The sequence below is a fragment of the Odocoileus virginianus genome, chromosome 18, assembly GCF_023699985.2.
Source record: "Odocoileus virginianus isolate 20LAN1187 ecotype Illinois chromosome 18, Ovbor_1.2, whole genome shotgun sequence".
NCBI lineage: Eukaryota > Metazoa > Chordata > Mammalia > Artiodactyla > Cervidae > Odocoileus > Odocoileus virginianus.
The window spans coordinates 15,036,691-15,053,872 of NC_069691.1; the positions used below are offsets into that span (position 1 = coordinate 15,036,691).

The 17,182-nt window shown below is 38.6% G+C and overlaps 1 protein-coding gene across 9 annotated transcripts in view; it reads left to right on the plus strand.

Annotated features, from left to right (window-relative positions):
- The window catches only part of TRPM3 (transient receptor potential cation channel subfamily M member 3), a 702,629-nt gene that overhangs the window by 285,792 nt on the left and 399,655 nt on the right, over positions 1-17,182 (plus strand). For all 9 annotated transcript variants that reach the window (XM_070480357.1, XM_070480358.1, XM_070480361.1 and 6 more), the window contains exon 4: positions 16,100-16,313. In XM_070480357.1, coding sequence (XP_070336458.1) covers positions 16,100-16,313 — 214 coding nt within the window. The remainder of the gene's footprint in view (positions 1-16,099; positions 16,314-17,182) is intronic.

A 17,182-nucleotide genomic window follows, 5' to 3' on the forward strand; every position in this document is an offset into this window, starting at 1 on the left:
TGTTATTTTATTTTCTGGCTCTCATCAATTGAGACATGTTTTTCTAAGTCCTTTGGTAAAAAAAAAAAAATCTTACCCTTAGGTCTCCATTTCACTCTATTGGTAATTAGCATTTCTCTCAATTTAAGGTAGAAATGATCATCCCAGACTATTTCCTTCCCTGTTCTAGCAGAGATCTTGCCATCCAAATGAAGTGCTTTTTCTTCAAGCAGCTGCATTCAATAATGTTCTCAATAGAACAGCTCCATATGAAAAGCATTTTTTTTTTTTTGGAAAAGAGGCATTTGGAAATGCACAAATTTTACTTTTAAGAGTTGTCACATCTAAATTTTAACTTTCATCATGGACTCCTCCCTCATGGCTGACAGATTTTGCCAAGCAAAAATGTCTACTATGTGTTTTTGGAAGCTCTAGAAACACTACTTTCCAACAAGCTTGCTTCTAACTGTTGAGAGAGACAGTTAGTTAGTTGAGGGTAGAGCAGTTGGAGGTGACTGTTCTCAGGAATGCCACAGAGTTTTCTGAGTTTGGAGAGGAAATTTTGCTTAAAGAAGCATATTACAAAATGCAGGGGAAGTCAGTTCACACCAGTTACAGTCTATAAATGTGCAATAAAGCCACCTCTTTTATCTCTTTCTTCCCCCACTCTGGTTTCCCCCATCCACTCCTCCTTCATACTGCAGTATTTTCTTCACCAAGAATGGCTAACCAAGCTATTCTCACAGTTCTTTCCTTAAAAAATTAATTCTGAACAATATATTGGAAAGGAGAATGCTATGTGCAACGTCCACCAAGACCTGGGAAAACAAAGGAAGGGTTAGGTAGTCTTGACTTAGACAGAATCAAGGGATATGGAGATTTGGTAACTTCCTCATCCACTTAAGGGATACATGTTCCCACAAAAGGTCATAAGAGTTACCAACTCAACTTAGTCTTCATTCAGAGTATGGGGTTGAATCACATATAGTGTGGATCCTCTGGAACCGTGCATTAATTAAAAGCCATGCAAGTTCTCCCTGTAAGAAAAGTGCTGCAGATGATGAAGTGGTTTAGTGGTCAACAATCATTATAGAGCAGAATACCCAGTGACTACATAGATGCTTGAATGATGCCTGTAAGCAACATGCCACAAGTCCAGAGGCATATGGTAAGCTTCCAGCCATTATTTCCCTCATTAACATGCAGTGTCTGTCAAGTGTAGAGCATACTTTTGCTGTAAGAAGAGCATTCCTCCAAAGTCATCACTGGGGAGATTGTAGTTACCATGTTGCCACCAGTGCATAAAATGTGTTTAGGAAACTGATTTCACACAATTTATTGATCACAGGAGAAAAGCACTCTGTTATTTTCTTCAAATGGTGTTTTTCAGCATAAGTTAATCTCAGTTCAGTTCACTTCAGTCACTCAGTCATATCTGACCATTTGTGACGCCATGGACTGCAGCTTCCATCACTAGGCTTTGCTATCCATCACCAACTCCCAGAGCTTACTCAAACTCATGTCCATTGAGTTGGTGATGCCATCCAACCATCTCATCCTCTTTCATCCCCTTCTCCTTCTGCCCTCAATCCTTCCCAGCCTCAGGGTCTTTTCCAATAAGTCAGTTCTTCATCTCAAGTCCCTGAAATTCAACAAACAAATGACTTAGTCACAAGTGACTCATGCTGGTTTTTAAAACTCAGGTCGGTTCTCAGAAGATAAAGTTTTCCACCACAAAAAAGTATGAAAGAATGGAGTACTAGTTTGGTAATGAAGAATGTGGGCTCTGAATGCAAACAGTCTATCCCAGACACATCATATATTTATTGTGTGCCATGAGAAACATTAATTAAATTCTATGATGGTTTAGTCATTCAATTGTGTCCGACTCTTTGTGTCTCCAAGGACAGTAGCCCACCAGGCTCCTCTGTCCATGGGATTTCCCAGGCAAGACTACTGGAGTGGGTTGCCATTTCTTTTTCAAGGGGATCTTCCCAACCCAGGGATTGAATGAGGTCTCCTGCATTGTAGAGCAGATTCTTTACTGACTGAGCCACCAGGGAATTCTCTGGGCCTCAGTAATTTATTCTGTTTTCTAGAAATAATAGAACTACTATTATAAATGTTAAATGAGATGACATATATAAGTCATCTGGCACAGTGCCAGAGTACATTATAGACGTAAAATTAATTTTAACAGTTGTTTTTACTACTATCATCATTATTATTTGCTTCAGGCTCTGAATTTTTTTTTGAAATATTTTGATTAATGTTTAGAAGGACATACATTTGGGTACATATCTTGGCAAATTACTATGGAAAATCAAAGCATACTTTTTCAGTTAACCCTTTAAAATATTAATAATTCAAGAAGTTCCAATTCTTTTACCTAGTTGTTAAGCCCAGAATGCAAAGCCATGTTGCTTTGTTTATAAGCTGGTTCGTCACTTACTGGTTCATAATCTGGCTCAGTTTATTTAACTTCCCAGTGCCTTAAAGGTTTCCTCATATGCAAAATGAAAATAGTAATTCCTACTATATAAGGACATAGCAAAGATTAAATAGGTCAATATGCATTAAGTACTTAGAACAGTACCTGATGTTAAAGCTAAATTAGTATTTACTATGTTATTACTTCCACCAAGCATTCACTTATTTTAGTTGCAAGAGGGGCTTTGCAGTCAGTTAAAATAAGATGCATAATCTTCAAGTCTTATAGAACTATATTTATACACTCACTCTCTCTACTTGGTCAGAAAATCTTGATTAAGCCAATTGACTTAGCTGAACCTCAAGATTTCTTATTTATGAAGTGGACATGATTGCCTTATGGGATTTTTGGTGGCTTCAGACAGTGAAGAATCTGCCTGCAATGCAGGAGACCCAGGTTCAATCCTTGAGACCCAGGACTCAAACTCATGTCCATTGCGTGATGCCATCCAACCATCTCATCCTCTGTCATCCTCTTCTCCTCCCGCATTCAATCTTTCTCAGCATCAGGGTCTTTTCCAATGAGTCAGTTCTTCACATTCGATGGCCAAAGTATTGGAGTTTCAGTTTCATCATCAGTCCTTCCAGTGAATATTCAGGACTGGTTTCCTTTAGGATGGATTGGTTGGATCTCCTTGCAGTCCAATGGACTCTCAAGAGTCTTCTCTAACACTACAGTTCAAAAGCACCAATTCTTCACTGCTCAGCTTTCTTTATAGTCCAACTCGCACATCCATACATGTCTACTGGAAAAACCATAGCTTTGACTAAACGGACCTCTGTTGGCAAAGTAAAGTCTCTCCTATTTATTTATTTAATAAGTCTCTTCTTTGTAATATGCTGTCTAGGTTGTTCATAACTTTTCTCCCAAGGAGCAAGCATCTTTTAATTTCATGGCTGCAGTCACCATCTGCAGTGATTTTGAAGCCCCCCAAAATAAAGCCTCTCACTGTTTTCACTGTTTCCCCATCTATTTGCCATGAAGTTGATAACCAGATGCCATGATTTTAGTTCTCTGAATGTTGAGATTTAAGCCAACTTTTTCACTCTCCTCTTTCACTTTCATCAAGAGGCTCTTTAGTTCTTCTTCACTTTCTGCCATAAGTGTGGTGTCATCTGCATATCTGAGGTTATTGATATTTCTTCAGGCTATCTTGATTCCAGCTTGTGCTTCATCCAGTCCAGCATTTCTCATGATGTACTCTGCATATAAGTTAAATAAGCAGAGTGAGAATGTACAGCCTTAACGTGTTCCTTTCCCGATTTGGAGCCAGTCTGTTGTTCCATGTCCATTTTAACAGTTGCTTCTTGACCTGCATACAGATTTTTCAGGAGGCAGGTCAGGTGGTCTGGTATTCCCATCTCTTTCAGAATTTTCCACAGTTTGTTGTGATCCACACAGTCAAGGGCTTTGGCATAGTCAATAAAGCAGAAATAGATGTTTTTCTGGAACTAGCTCACTTTTTCAATGATCCAGCAGATGTTGGAAATTTGATCTCTGGTTCCTCTGCCTTTTCTAAATCCAGCTTAAACATCTGGAAGTTCACGGTTCATGTATTGCTGAAGCCTGGCTTAGAGAATTTTGAGCATTACTTCGCCAGCGTGTGAGATGAGTGCAATTGTGCAGTAGTTTGAGCATTCTTTAGCATTGCCTTTCTTTGGGATTGGAATGAAAACTGACCTTTCCCAGTCCTATGGTCACTGCTGAGTCTTCCAAATTTGCTGGCATATTGAGTGTAGCACTTCACAGCATCATCTTTCAGGATTTGAAATAGCTCAAGTGGAATTCCATCACCTCCACTAGCTTTGTTCATAGTGATGCTTCCTAAGGCCCACTTGACTTCGCCTTCCAGGGTGTCTGGCTCTAGGTGAGTGATCACACCATCGTGAAGATCTTTTTTGTATAGTTCTTCTGTGTATTTTTGCCACCTCTTCTTAATATCTTCTGCTTCTGTTAGGTCCGTACCATTTCTGTCCTTTATTGTGCCCACCTTTGCATGAAATGTTCCCTTGGTATCTCTAATTTTCTCTAATTTGAAGAGATCTCTAGTCTTTCCCATTCTATTATTTTCCTCTATTTCTTTGCACCAATCACTGAAGAAGGCTTTCTTATCTCTCCTTGCCATTCTTTGGAACTCTGCATTCAAATGGGTGTATCTTTCCTTTTCTCCTTTGCCTTTCTCTTCTCTTCTTTTCTCAGTTATTTGTAAGGCCTCCTCAGACATACATTTTGCCTTTTTGCATTTCTTTTTCTTGGGGATGGTCTTGATCACTGCCTCCCGTACAATGTAATGCACCTCCATCCATAGTTCTTCAGGCACTCTGTCTATCAGATTTAATCCCTTGAATCTATTTGTCACTCCCACTGTATAATCATAAGGGATTTGATTTAGTTCATACCTGAATGGTCTAGTGGCTTTCCCTACTTTCTTCAATTCAAGTCTGAATTTGGCAATAAGGATTCCTTCTCATCATACAGTTTTTCTTCTACCTAAAAAATTTTCCCCTCCTGGAGAGTTTTTAATGAATTTGAAATTTCTAAGAACCCTGGAGATTGATACTCCAAATATATTTACTAGAACGGGTATCCTTCAAAGTATTAATCAAAATACTTTTGCAACAATTTTCAGGTTCTATAAAAAATAATGAATTTGTTATTCAACTAAAATTGATTAAACATCTACCTTGTGTCCATTGCTGTGCCAAGTATTTATATGTATTTATATATTTCGTGTTTATGACATTAGTATTATTACTCCTATATGACAAAATAACATTTTACAGCACAGAAATGTAAATAATTTGCCCCATGTCACACAGCTAATATACGATATGTGTATAATGTGATACTTAAGAATAGAGGAAAAACTTCAAGAGGCAGCTAGATCTTTCGCTCTGTTCCAGGAGAGTGGACACATAAGGACATTGAACTTTGACAGTTCTCCCCGTGGCCTCACATAGTTCTATCAAACTCAGAGTTGTCTCTTGGCAGTTGGGTTAGGCAAGGTCAGCTACATGATTTGTGGAGCCCAGTATAAAATGAAAGTGAAGGCATTCAGCAGGGTTAAGGATATTAGTACTCCTTCCCCATGACTGACAGCCCCAACCCTCAGTGGATGGGCAAACCAACAATGGATTGCCATCTCCTCCCTGGGAAGTGCTCAGTGTCCAATGGGGGTGAGACTTACCACGAAGTTGTTCACAAAACCCACCAAGGTACTGCCAGCCCGAGGCAGGGATAGCTATGTCTTTCCCTTGCCCTGAAATACTGCAGACCACATGCTCCGCCTTGCCCTTGCCCTTGCCTTGAATTATTCTGATTCTGCTGTCTGGACAAAGGGGTGGAGTTATCCACAGGGCAGATGTCTGTTTCATCAAGCAGGACAGTCTTTTTTTGCCACCCTATGCCTTCTTTAGTGGGCTTCCCAGGCGGCTTAATGGTAAAGAATCTGCCTGCCAATGCAGGAGATGCAGGAGACACGAGTTTGATCCCTGGGTCCAGAAGATCCCCTGGAGAAGGGAATGGCAATTCACTCCAATATTCTTGCCTGGAAAAGCCCATGGACAGGGGAGCCTGGTGGGCTACAGTCCATGGGGTCCCAGAGAGTCAGACAAGACTAAGTGACTGAGCACACTTGCATGTGGCTTCTTTACCACTTGCTCTCTCTCTCCAGCAAACTGCCATGCAGTTTGTCCAAGGGAAGAATCAGCACCTGCTGTCTAAGAGTGCCAGTCCTTGGATGGGGGAGGCATGGTTAAATTATTCACCAAGCTGGAAGTGAAACAGGCCAACTAACTTAATTTGTCTTTGGTCACCTTCTCCTAACAAGAATGTTTGAAAGTTGAAATGATTTTTAACAAAGTGGTCAAAAAATTCTAGAGGGCAGATTAACTTTGACCTTCATTAATTAAAAAATAAACAAATAAGGTATAACATTAACTTTTCCCCTCAAGACAGCCCAAATTGATGCACCTGGGTCAAATGCCAGTGTGGTCTGGACACAACGTGAGGCAGAGTGTGCCATAGTTTGGTGGAAGACACAGTTGAAGTAAAGGGACTCATTATTAAAATGTGGTGGGCTATGTGAGAACCACATCTCACATTTGTATCTGTGTTCCTGCATAGACAGCACATCATGATGTCACAGAACTTTGATCGCCAAAGACAATGAGGGATCAATGCAGTGGTTCTCCACTTGGAGACTCAGAACAACCTGTGGGGCCACTACCAATGCCCATGCCCAGAATCATTCCCAGAGGTCTGGGGAAGAACCTGGACATCCAAAGGGTTCTAAAAGTTAGCTCAGTTACTCTACTGTTCAGCCAACCTTAAAAATGCTAAATGATACCAATCTCTTTACCTATTTTACAGATAGGCAACTCAAGCCCAAAGAAGTTAAATTATTTTCTGATAGTCAGCCAGTTATTTGACAAAGCTAGTTTTCGAACTCAAGATCCTTAGGACTGTCAATTCTTTTTCTTCTCTGTCTTGTATGCCTGGTACAGACTATAGTAGATGTTTTGAAAGGAAGCTAGTTACTATATGTTTCTAGTTCCTTTCTGTGAAGAAGTGATGTGAAAGTCGCTCAGTCATGTCCAACTCTTTGAGACTTCATGGACTGTACAGTCCATGGAATTCTGCAGACAAGAATACTGGAGTGGATAGCCCTTCCCTTCTGCAGGGAATCTTCCCAACCCAGAGATCAAACCCAGGTCTCCTGCATTGCAGGTGGATTCTTTACCACCTGAGCCTGAAGGGAAGCCCAGTTCCTTTCTAAGAATTTTGAAAACGTTTTAGTAAAATTATAAGATCACTAGTATTTGTTGAGGTTATTGAACTCAAAAGCTGTGAACACAGAGTTCTTCATAAAATTATATCCTAGGTTAATGGAACTATTTTATAAGACCTTCCCAGTACTTTTGGTGTTCTGTTCCTAATTCTCAGGCTTGACAAACCCCAGTGAAACAGCAGTGAAACCATCATTTTTCTTACTTTATAGAGAGAGAAACTGTGGCACAGAAAGAAGTCTTGTGCAAAGCTGACAGTGAGTGAAGGAGTTGCATTCCTCTCTTCTCTACACCAAGCCACATCCTACCAAACTGCATGCTTCTAAGGTCCATTCCTGGGGATTAAAGGACCTAGCAGTTCATTCAGATGCCTCATAAAATCAGAACTCGGGGACAAAAAAAGGTACTAAGATACTGAAGCCCTGGTCTAGGCATTTTCTTACTAGACTGGGTTCCAGGCAACTTTTATTTAAAACTGACTTAGCAATAATAAGATGGTCTGATAGCAGATGCTGGGTCCTTTCTCAAAGACTCTTCATATCTGGGGCTGAGGCTGTTAAATTATTTAGAGAAGGAAGCAGTGCTGGACTTAATTAGAATCTTATTTGCTTACTAATCATCTCTTCCAATTAATGCTGAGCTGACTTATGGTCCAGGTAAGTATAACCTAATTAAGGACTTGTATTTAAACTTCTCAAGTCACCTACATAATTCTCTTCAGGTATTCCCTTGATATTCACTCTGATATTAGATCAAGTTGAGCCCCTTATTACAGTTTTCATATAATTTAGAGAATTATTCCTATGCCTCATTTTCACACTTAGAACTCTAAGTATTGAGTCAGCCAGGGCGCAATCTTTCTTTTCTGAGCATTAAGATGAGGATGTGAGAGGGAATATAGGTGACATTGAAGAGATATAATACTTGGTGTGTGTCCAGGAAAGGGCATGCTGTCAGCAGCATGACATCTACCATCTTATACTCTTAAAATGCTTTAGGATTAAATCTTCTTGTCTTAAAATTGTCTTTCTTTGCATTATGGAGATTTGATATGAGAATCATTGATTGACATGCACAAAATATATTTTTTAAAAAACCAGTACAAAACAAAATGCCTCATCACTGGACTATAGCTAACTAAGTAGCTTTGTATAGCATGGTGTAGTTTTTGAGGGGTTTTGTAATCGCTCTGTTGCTTTCCATTTTCCACCTTGAAATTTCTAGACTATTGAGATTATTGGCAGTACCTTTGGAAAACCTTTCAGAAACTGGGAATAAAGCTGGAATGTATCATTTAAACTTCTGATCTTAATCATAGACCTGTAGAGAAGTAAGAACTAACCTTCCTCAAGAAACCCATCTTGCTCTAGAAACTTTCACACAAAAGCAATTCTGGCAGAAAATTCGCAGAGTACCCCCCTGCAACTAGGTCATATGCTCAGTGAAGTTTTATATTATTTATAAACCTTTAGTTTTGGCTTATCAGCATCAATCGCCTGGAGCACCTGTTATCTAATATTGAAGAATCATGAAAGCAATATAGAATAAATTACAATGGCATTTCACTTCCAAAATTTTGTGAGTCAATCAAACAAAAACTCCTGTAACAGTGACGCCTTACATTTGCATTCCAAATATTTTCTTTCTAGGGATCTTTCTTTCTAGTGGTTTAGCTTGCACATTAAACCACTGTAAGCATTAAACACCTGGTGCAAAACCAAAGGCTCCATGGACTTGGAAAGCTGATATCAGCAAAATTGTCTCAGGACTCTGATGCAACATATTCTCCTTGGCCACAACTTTAATTAAAACTACTCATTGAAAATGGGGCTACAGAGAATTAGAAAATGAAAAGATGCTTGTCACAGTTCTCAATAGAAGGAAAATGGGGCAAATTTCCCACTACATGCTCAGAAGAAAGGCATTAAAAATACTACTAAAATAGGTTTAGCTGTAGTAGTCCCATTACTCAGAGAAAGTACTACTGAAATATATCAATTGATTATTTCTAAGAATTGAAGATGGTTTCTCAATTAGGGTTAGAAAGATTTGCCATTTACCATTTCCTAAAGTGTAACCAGATTTATTGTCCTGTAGTTATTTTACCTTTTCATTTAAAAGCTGGGCAAAATGATGTCAGTCAAAATTTAGTTTAAAACCAGAGACAAATTACTCCACAATGGGTCAAGTTCAGAATTCTAAAGAAAGATTATTATTATTTCTAATTAAACAGCCCCAGCCTATTCTAAGTAGTGATGGCTGCTTCTCCACTCAGCCTTCACCACCCTGGGTGTTTTGAAGAGAAGAATGCTATCTGATCTGTGGCACCTCTGTGATTTCCCTCCCAGTTTAATGCAGTGAGGCCATAGTAAAGTTGAGTTCTGCTTTGACAAGTGAATAGTAACTTTTCTAGTGATGGAGCAGCTTAGAGTGGCTTTAGAAAAAACTGCAGTGAAATTACCTGCTAAACAAACAAGCAAAAAAACTTAACAACTGGAAAAAGCAAAAACTCAAAATTTTTAGTTACCAAAGCCCTCTGCCACTCAAACAAAACAAAAACTCTATCTTGCTTTTATAGACTTACTCACAAAATTTCATTTGTAAGTTTGTGGTTTGGAATTCAAAGTATTCTTGTGAAAATCATGCTTGTATGCATTGGCCTCCAAAGCACCTAGGAATAGATCAAATGGTATAATTTGAAATAGAACTAACTTCTGTTTTACACAGTGCTTTCTTTAGATACTCTTTTTAATCTCATTAGCTTATCACACAGGCTGTCTGCTGTCAGGCAGGGACACTAATGATGGCAATACAGGTGTGGATAACTCATTTGAGCTCAGTTTATTTCTAGAAATTAAAATCAGGGAACTAAAGACATGAGGGAGAAGGATAGGATTGGTGGCTGCAGACAGAGGTAGCAGTTTCCCTCTGGATAGGTACTTTTTATAACTTGTACCAGTCATTCCCCAGATAACTCACAAAGGGCTCCTTTGAAAGGTGCATTAAAGAACTAAAGGCAAGTTATGTAGGTCATGTGATACAAAAGTCAACTGTGAGTGCCTATAGTCTAATTTCCATGTGTCGGTTTTCCTTCCAGGTCTTTCCTACAATTTACTCTTTAGTGTTCCATGTGGTGTTCAGGATTACCCTCATTTCACAAGAGCCTGTCTCAAACTGATCAGATGACCTACAGTGACAGTATCTGATGCTTGAGTGTGTTTCTGCACGTGATTGTGCTTAGTCGCTCAGTTGTGTCCAACTCTTGGTGATCCCATGGACTGTCGCCCCCCCCCCCCCCCCAGGCTCTTCTGTCCATAGGGATTCTCCAGACAAGGATACTGGAGTGGGTTGCCATGCCCTCCTCCAGGGAAACCTGTAAACGGGAGCATGCATCACTGCATCAGAGTACTGCCCAGGTCACAGAATTTAGTATACATGTTAGGAAGATTTCTGGTTATTTGTAAGGTGACCCCTTAGCAATTAATGACTTCACAAGTGGGCAGTCAAAATTGCTTGACAACCAAAATAGCTCCTAATTTCTAATCACTTTGACCATTTAGCAGGAATGAATTAATCCTCTGGGTACAACCATTTATGAACCTGAAGCTGCTGATTTGGGCACAAGAATTAATTGTTATATTATTAATACAGTTCCAGGAGAGGTTACTGAATAACATGATTTTTATGGGTATAAGAATATAATTTAAAAATTGAAATCTCCACATAATCACAAAATATCCTTTTATCCCTTAGTTTTAATTACCCTCTTATCCCTAAACTGTTTCCTTGGGCTGCTAAACAAAAACATGACAAAAGGTAATGGATTGATTCATTTAAATATTTCCATTTTAAAAGATCTTTTATTCTCCAAGGACAAACTAAATCTAAAATAATGGCCAACATTAAAGGGACAGGGACACTTAGTATTTGTGTTATTTATCAGCTTCTGGATAATCAGGGGTGGACTGATAGATAACATAAATAATATAGTTAATCATGGATTCCATTGTATAGGAATTTGTCCTGGTGAAAAAGAATCAGGTAGTTGGAATTGAGTAGCTTATTAATGACTGCACTTTCCTATTTCTCATGGCCTGAGTAATTTTCCAGTTTTTCCTCCATTTTTCTCTTTGATTTTTATGTAAAATATTAAAGTGTTCTTTCTTGCCTTTGGCCCAATGATAAACACAAGACAGACCACTGAGAATCTTTGGTCTGGGAAAGAGTTGTAATCCTTTCTACTCATGTGGGTCCCTTTTGGGAACTAGTTAAAAATGCAAAACCTCAAGTCCCAACCCAGACCTACTGAATCAGAACCTGAATTTTTTAGGTTCCCCTAGATGAGTTTTGCATGTTAAAGTTTGAGGAGCCCAGCTCAACCTAGAGTTTCCACTGTAACAGTAGCTTTAATAATGGATTGGGTGAGTGGTTAACCAGTAGATAACGATTAATAATTCTGATGTCCCAGTCACTTGCCTCCCCGGGTCTCAGTGTCCTCATCCATAAAGCAGAAGAACTGAAACAGGTGATTTCTAGTTCCCATGGTCGCTGAGATATTTCCAAACTCCTTTTTATTTCTGAGATTGTAGCTCCATCATAGCCAGGAGAGAAAGGATTATCCAAAATCGTAGGTCAGGTCACACATGATCCCTGCCCTCAGATATCTTGCAAATGGCGGGATAAAACTGACACATGTAAGAAACAACAGGGAAAATATCTGTGTATATTATACTGAGTTTGACAGAGAGTTATACTGTGTCAACATGAGCTTGCATTCTAAGGAAAAGTCAATAAGAGACTTTGAAAAACAAGAATTATTTATGCAGATGAAAGGGGAGAAACTGGGTTTTCTAGGACTTGAGGAATAGCACTAACCAAATACAGAAAAGAGTGGGGAAATGCCTCTCAGTAAGTAGGGTAAGGCCAAATTGCAGGAATCACGACAGGCAGAATGGGAGTTTACATATGATGCAACCCTTTGAATTGAAAAATAGTATTATTAAAAAGGTATTGGGGATAGGAGTCGCCTGTTGGTATCTCATTGAGAACACAAGGTTAGAAAAGCCACTAGGAGTGTTGCCATGACACATACTGACGTCCTAGGAAGAGCGTTTATTCTTCAAATAGCAACTAAAGCAAGAGGGAAAGGCCTGGTTGAGAGCACGATTTGAAAAATGGGTCATTAGAACGTGCAGACCTCTTGGCTATAGGTGAAGGAAAAGGAGAAGTGAGGAGAGAAAAGGCATTTATGTTTTTGAGGTCAAGAGTAAGGACCTGGCGTCAGAGAGACCTGGAGTGTGAATCCACACACAGCATATATGTGCCTGGAGCACAAGGAATTTGGTTGTAGATTTGGGGTGTTTTTCTCAGTAGTTAAGAAATCGAGAGCCAGGTGAAATATGGAAAGAGAGTTTATGAACAAAAGGACCTTACACAGGCCTTCCTTTCTTCCTCTGTAAGATAGAGAACTGGGGAGAAGGTGATCTAAGGTCACTCATTTATCTCCACTGGAGCACTTATTAACAGGGTAACAAGTGTTTTGTGATCATAAACAAGCTTTTCTTAGTTTCCTAACTAGGAAAAAGATTAATCTAGTTCAAAAGGAATTTTTAAATATTCACTAAATTGGTAGTTTTCCAGTGAACTGTTCATGTGATCAGTAAATTTGGTTTCTTTTTGGTAAGTTGTATATATAATGTTAGAAGCTCCAAAGTGAATTATTTACCAAGTGAGACTTATTCCTAAAAACATATTTGAGTTGAGTTATTCTTACTAATTACTGTAAATAATTGAACTCCAGAATGCATTATTTAGCTAGGTTAAGCCTAATGAAAATTATTACACAGTCTCTGTAGTGATTTAGTATGACTGTAGTCTCTTTTCACATTGAGTTAGTAATGTAGGTGTGTCTGTTCCCAGATACTCCCTGTGGCTCAGAATCTCACTTTATTCTATCCCTTTCCACCATAAATTAGACACTATTATCATTTTATATTTTATAACCAACGATTTATAAGATTTACTCTGTTTACGTTAATGTCTTTATTTACTACTCTTTCTTGCATCCCAGATCATCCTTCTGGGATCACGTAACTTCTACCTGCTCCATGTATTTTAAAATTTCCTTCAGTGACATCTACTAGAGGTAAATACTAGGTTTTAGTAGTCTGAAAATGCCTGTAAAATGATCTTATTTTGGAAAGATACTTTGTGTTGAATTCAACACTGACAAATAATTTCTCTTTGCACATTGAAGACACTGTTCTTGCATCCATTGTTGTTGGAAATAAGCCTTCAGTCTAGGGACTGTTTCTTTGTAGGTGATCAGTATTTCTTTTCTAGCTCCTTTTGAATGCTTCTCCCACCCCGACCCTTTGGTCTTCTCTATGACTGATGTATGGATGGGGTTTCTTTTTAGTATCCTGCTTCGGATTCATTGAACTTCTTGAATCTGAGAATTGGAATCTTTTAGTAATTCTGAGAAGTTCCCTGCCAGTATCTCTTCAAGTATTGTTTCTTTCCTGTTATCTCTTTTATTTCTATCTGAAATTCTAATTACCTCCTGTAAAATTATCACATTTTCTTCTGTATATCCAATTCTCCTGTTTTTCTAGGCTGCATCTGGTTTTTCTCTGTATCTGTAGAATCAGTCCAGGGTGTTCAATGGAAGGACTGATGTTGAAGCTGAAGCTCCAATACTTTGGCCACCTGATGCAAAGAGCTGACTCATTGGGAAAGACCCTGATGCTGGGAAAGATTGAGGGCAGGAGAAGGGGAACGACAGAGGATGAGATAGTTGGGTGGCATCACTGACTCAATGCACATGGGTTTGGGTGGACTCTGGGAGTTGGTGATGGACAGGGAGGCCTGGCGTGCTGCGGTTCATGGGGTTGGAGTCGGACACGACTGAGTGACTGAACTGAACTGAACTGACAGTTAGCATGTCTGATCTTATAGTTTCATTTACCCATTGTATTTCTCATTTAAATTTTTACGTTTTAGTTTCTAGAAGTTCTGTTTTTTACTCCTTTTCAAATGTATGTGATCATTTTCTGTAATTCTTGTTCTTTATTCATATATTCAGCTTTCTCATTTATGTTCTTAACATATTAAATGAAGCCATTTTATATTCTCTGTCAGAGCATTTTACTATCTTTGAGGATCTTATTCTGCTACCTATTGTGTCTTTTGCTTCTCTTTCATGTTGCTTTATCTCCTTATGTAATTTGTAATATTTTTTACAATGAAATGCTTATTTTCTCAAGAGAATTACTTGAGATCTGGTTTGATGATGCATTCCTCCACAAATAATTTGCATTTGCTCCTGCCAGTTATCTGGAGCCGTTACTCCACTTACATTAAATATTCTGATGTTTCTCAGACCACGCTGAGAATGTGGATGTAGACCAAAATCTGTATGAGGGCCCACTTTTGTTTATAAATAACCAGAGGAGACTTTCCCCATCTACTGATCAAGGTTGCAGCAGGCAAGTTTCCTTGCTCTCTTCTTCTGACCTTACTTTCCTTCCCTTACACTTATTATTTCCTTCCTTACAGTTGAGAGTGGATCTATTTGAAGTATCTCAGCTTTATGTGGGGTCTCTCCTTATGCCCCCCATACTGCATTAAGCTATTAAAACAGCTGCTCAGGGTCTTCCAGGGTTTAGGAGAAAGCCTCAAGGCCAAAGCTTCCTTTGGTATTCCTTACTCCCTGAGATTCCAGCTTCCACTTTGTTTAGGTATCTGAATATTCTCTCTTTTCATGCCAGCTCAGCAATGCATTGCAAAAGGCTTTTCAGTGCATTTGCCAAGTATTTGAGTTGTTTCCAGATAGAAATGAAATCTTTATATAAACAAAGATTTAAATGAGAATATTTATATAATTAAAAAAAAAGATTTAACATGACAGTTGAACAGTCATATTTGACTCTTTGAGACCCCTTGGACTCCTTTGAGACCCTCCAGGCTTCTCTGTCCATGTCATTCTCCAGGCAATAATACTGGGATGGGTAGCCTTTCCCTTCTCGAAAGATGTTCTGGACCCAGGGATAGATCCTGGGTCTCTGGTATTGCAGGCAGATTCTTTACCACCTAAGCCATATGGGAAGCCCATCTAAATGTTTAGTTATATATATATATGTTTGTCATTGTATGTATTTATAGAATTGTATTTATATATACTTACAATAACTTTATTTCTAGTTGCATATGTAAATACCTTGATATCTGCTATGCACTCTAATATTTTCAACTATTCCTTAAAAATAATTGGCATGACTTTTGTCACTTTTCTTTGAAAGATAAAGCAAACATTTGGTATGCAGTTAATTTAGGTTTAACTAAATATAATCAGCTGTTACCACATTTAAACATTCTCATTACATTGTGTAGAACTGTAGAATTTTTCAAAACCTGCCAAAATAATAGGGTCACAGAAACAGTCATATATAGGTCCAGTAACTGTTATAAAGGAATTACTTATATTGAAAATGGTAGCAACATTTGAACTGTTGCACAAATGTTAAGGTTAAATATAAATATGATTTCCTTTGAGCAAAGAAGTCATCCTGGGGAAAGTTGTGTTTATACTGCATTTTAGAAAGTTAAATAATTTCAAAATTTATAGTCATTCAGAATTTCAAAAAAACCTGTTAAAGATGGTGAATCTCTTTATCTAATTAAGGTCTTCAGTAAAGCAATTGATTTGCCCCTTTTAAAAAAAAATCTTATTTCTTACAAGACATTTTCTTCAAGTAACTACACATATCATTGCAATCAGTAAAGACAAGCAGCTGCAGCCACCCTGCCCTTCCTCCCTAATCAACAGTCATTCTTTTTCTAGTATGTACGAGTATCTTTCGATACAAAACCTGATCTCCTCCTACACCTGATGACCAAGGAATGGCAGCTGGAGCTTCCCAAGCTTCTCATCTCAGTGCACGGGGGTCTGCAGAACTTTGAACTCCAGCCAAAACTCAAGCAGGTCTTTGGAAAAGGTCTCATCAAAGCAGCCATGACCACCGGAGCATGGATATTCACTGGAGGAGTCAACACAGGTAATTGGAGTGGGCCAGAGGAGGACAGCGTGAGACTGCAAGATTGTTGTGACTGAGATCACTTTCTTCTAACGTTAAACATGTTTACATAGCCTCACCTCAGCCCCTACCTCTTTATGGCCACGGTTGCTGGTCATTGCTCCTTTTAGTGATTCTCACTCCTTCCTCTACCTAAATGATAACTGTTTTTGTCATTTCTCTACCAAGAATTACTAACACTTAAGACACAGACTGGGATACCTGACAATATAGAATTTATAAACATGACTGATGGAATTTGACAGGTTATTTTCAATAGCTCAGATTGCCAAATAAGCATCCAGTATTTTTTTAAGGAATAACTTTTGCTCTAAATTGGAGACCCCATACCTGTTCTCTAAGTGAGTTTAAGTTTGATGCAAGTAGCTTTAATTTTGGCAAAATGCCCTTTTCATCTAGGATAACAGCAAACTCCAGAGTAGTATGTGTTTATCATTTAAAATATTTCATTGAATCAGCTCTGCACCAGCAGAACATATCCCACTCTGAAGTCCAAGTAGTTTTTTCTACCTGCCAAACAAGTTTCTATGTTGTGATCCAGGGAGGCTGTCAAATCAGTTCTTAAAAAGCCACTTAGAGTTAAGTGCTTATCTACAGAACATTGTGAATGTGCATTTGGTAATGGAATAGATGCCTGTAAATTGTTTTGACATGTTTCCCCAGAGTGAATCAGAAGTGCCAATTGGAAGAGACAGGTAATGCTGCAGTAAGTTAATTCAGACTTGTTTCAAGACTCAAAGTCTGCCCACACGGACACATTTAAAGTTAATGGGACATTCTGAACATAACCATGGACCAACTAGCTTTAAATAAAATGTTATCTCAATGTC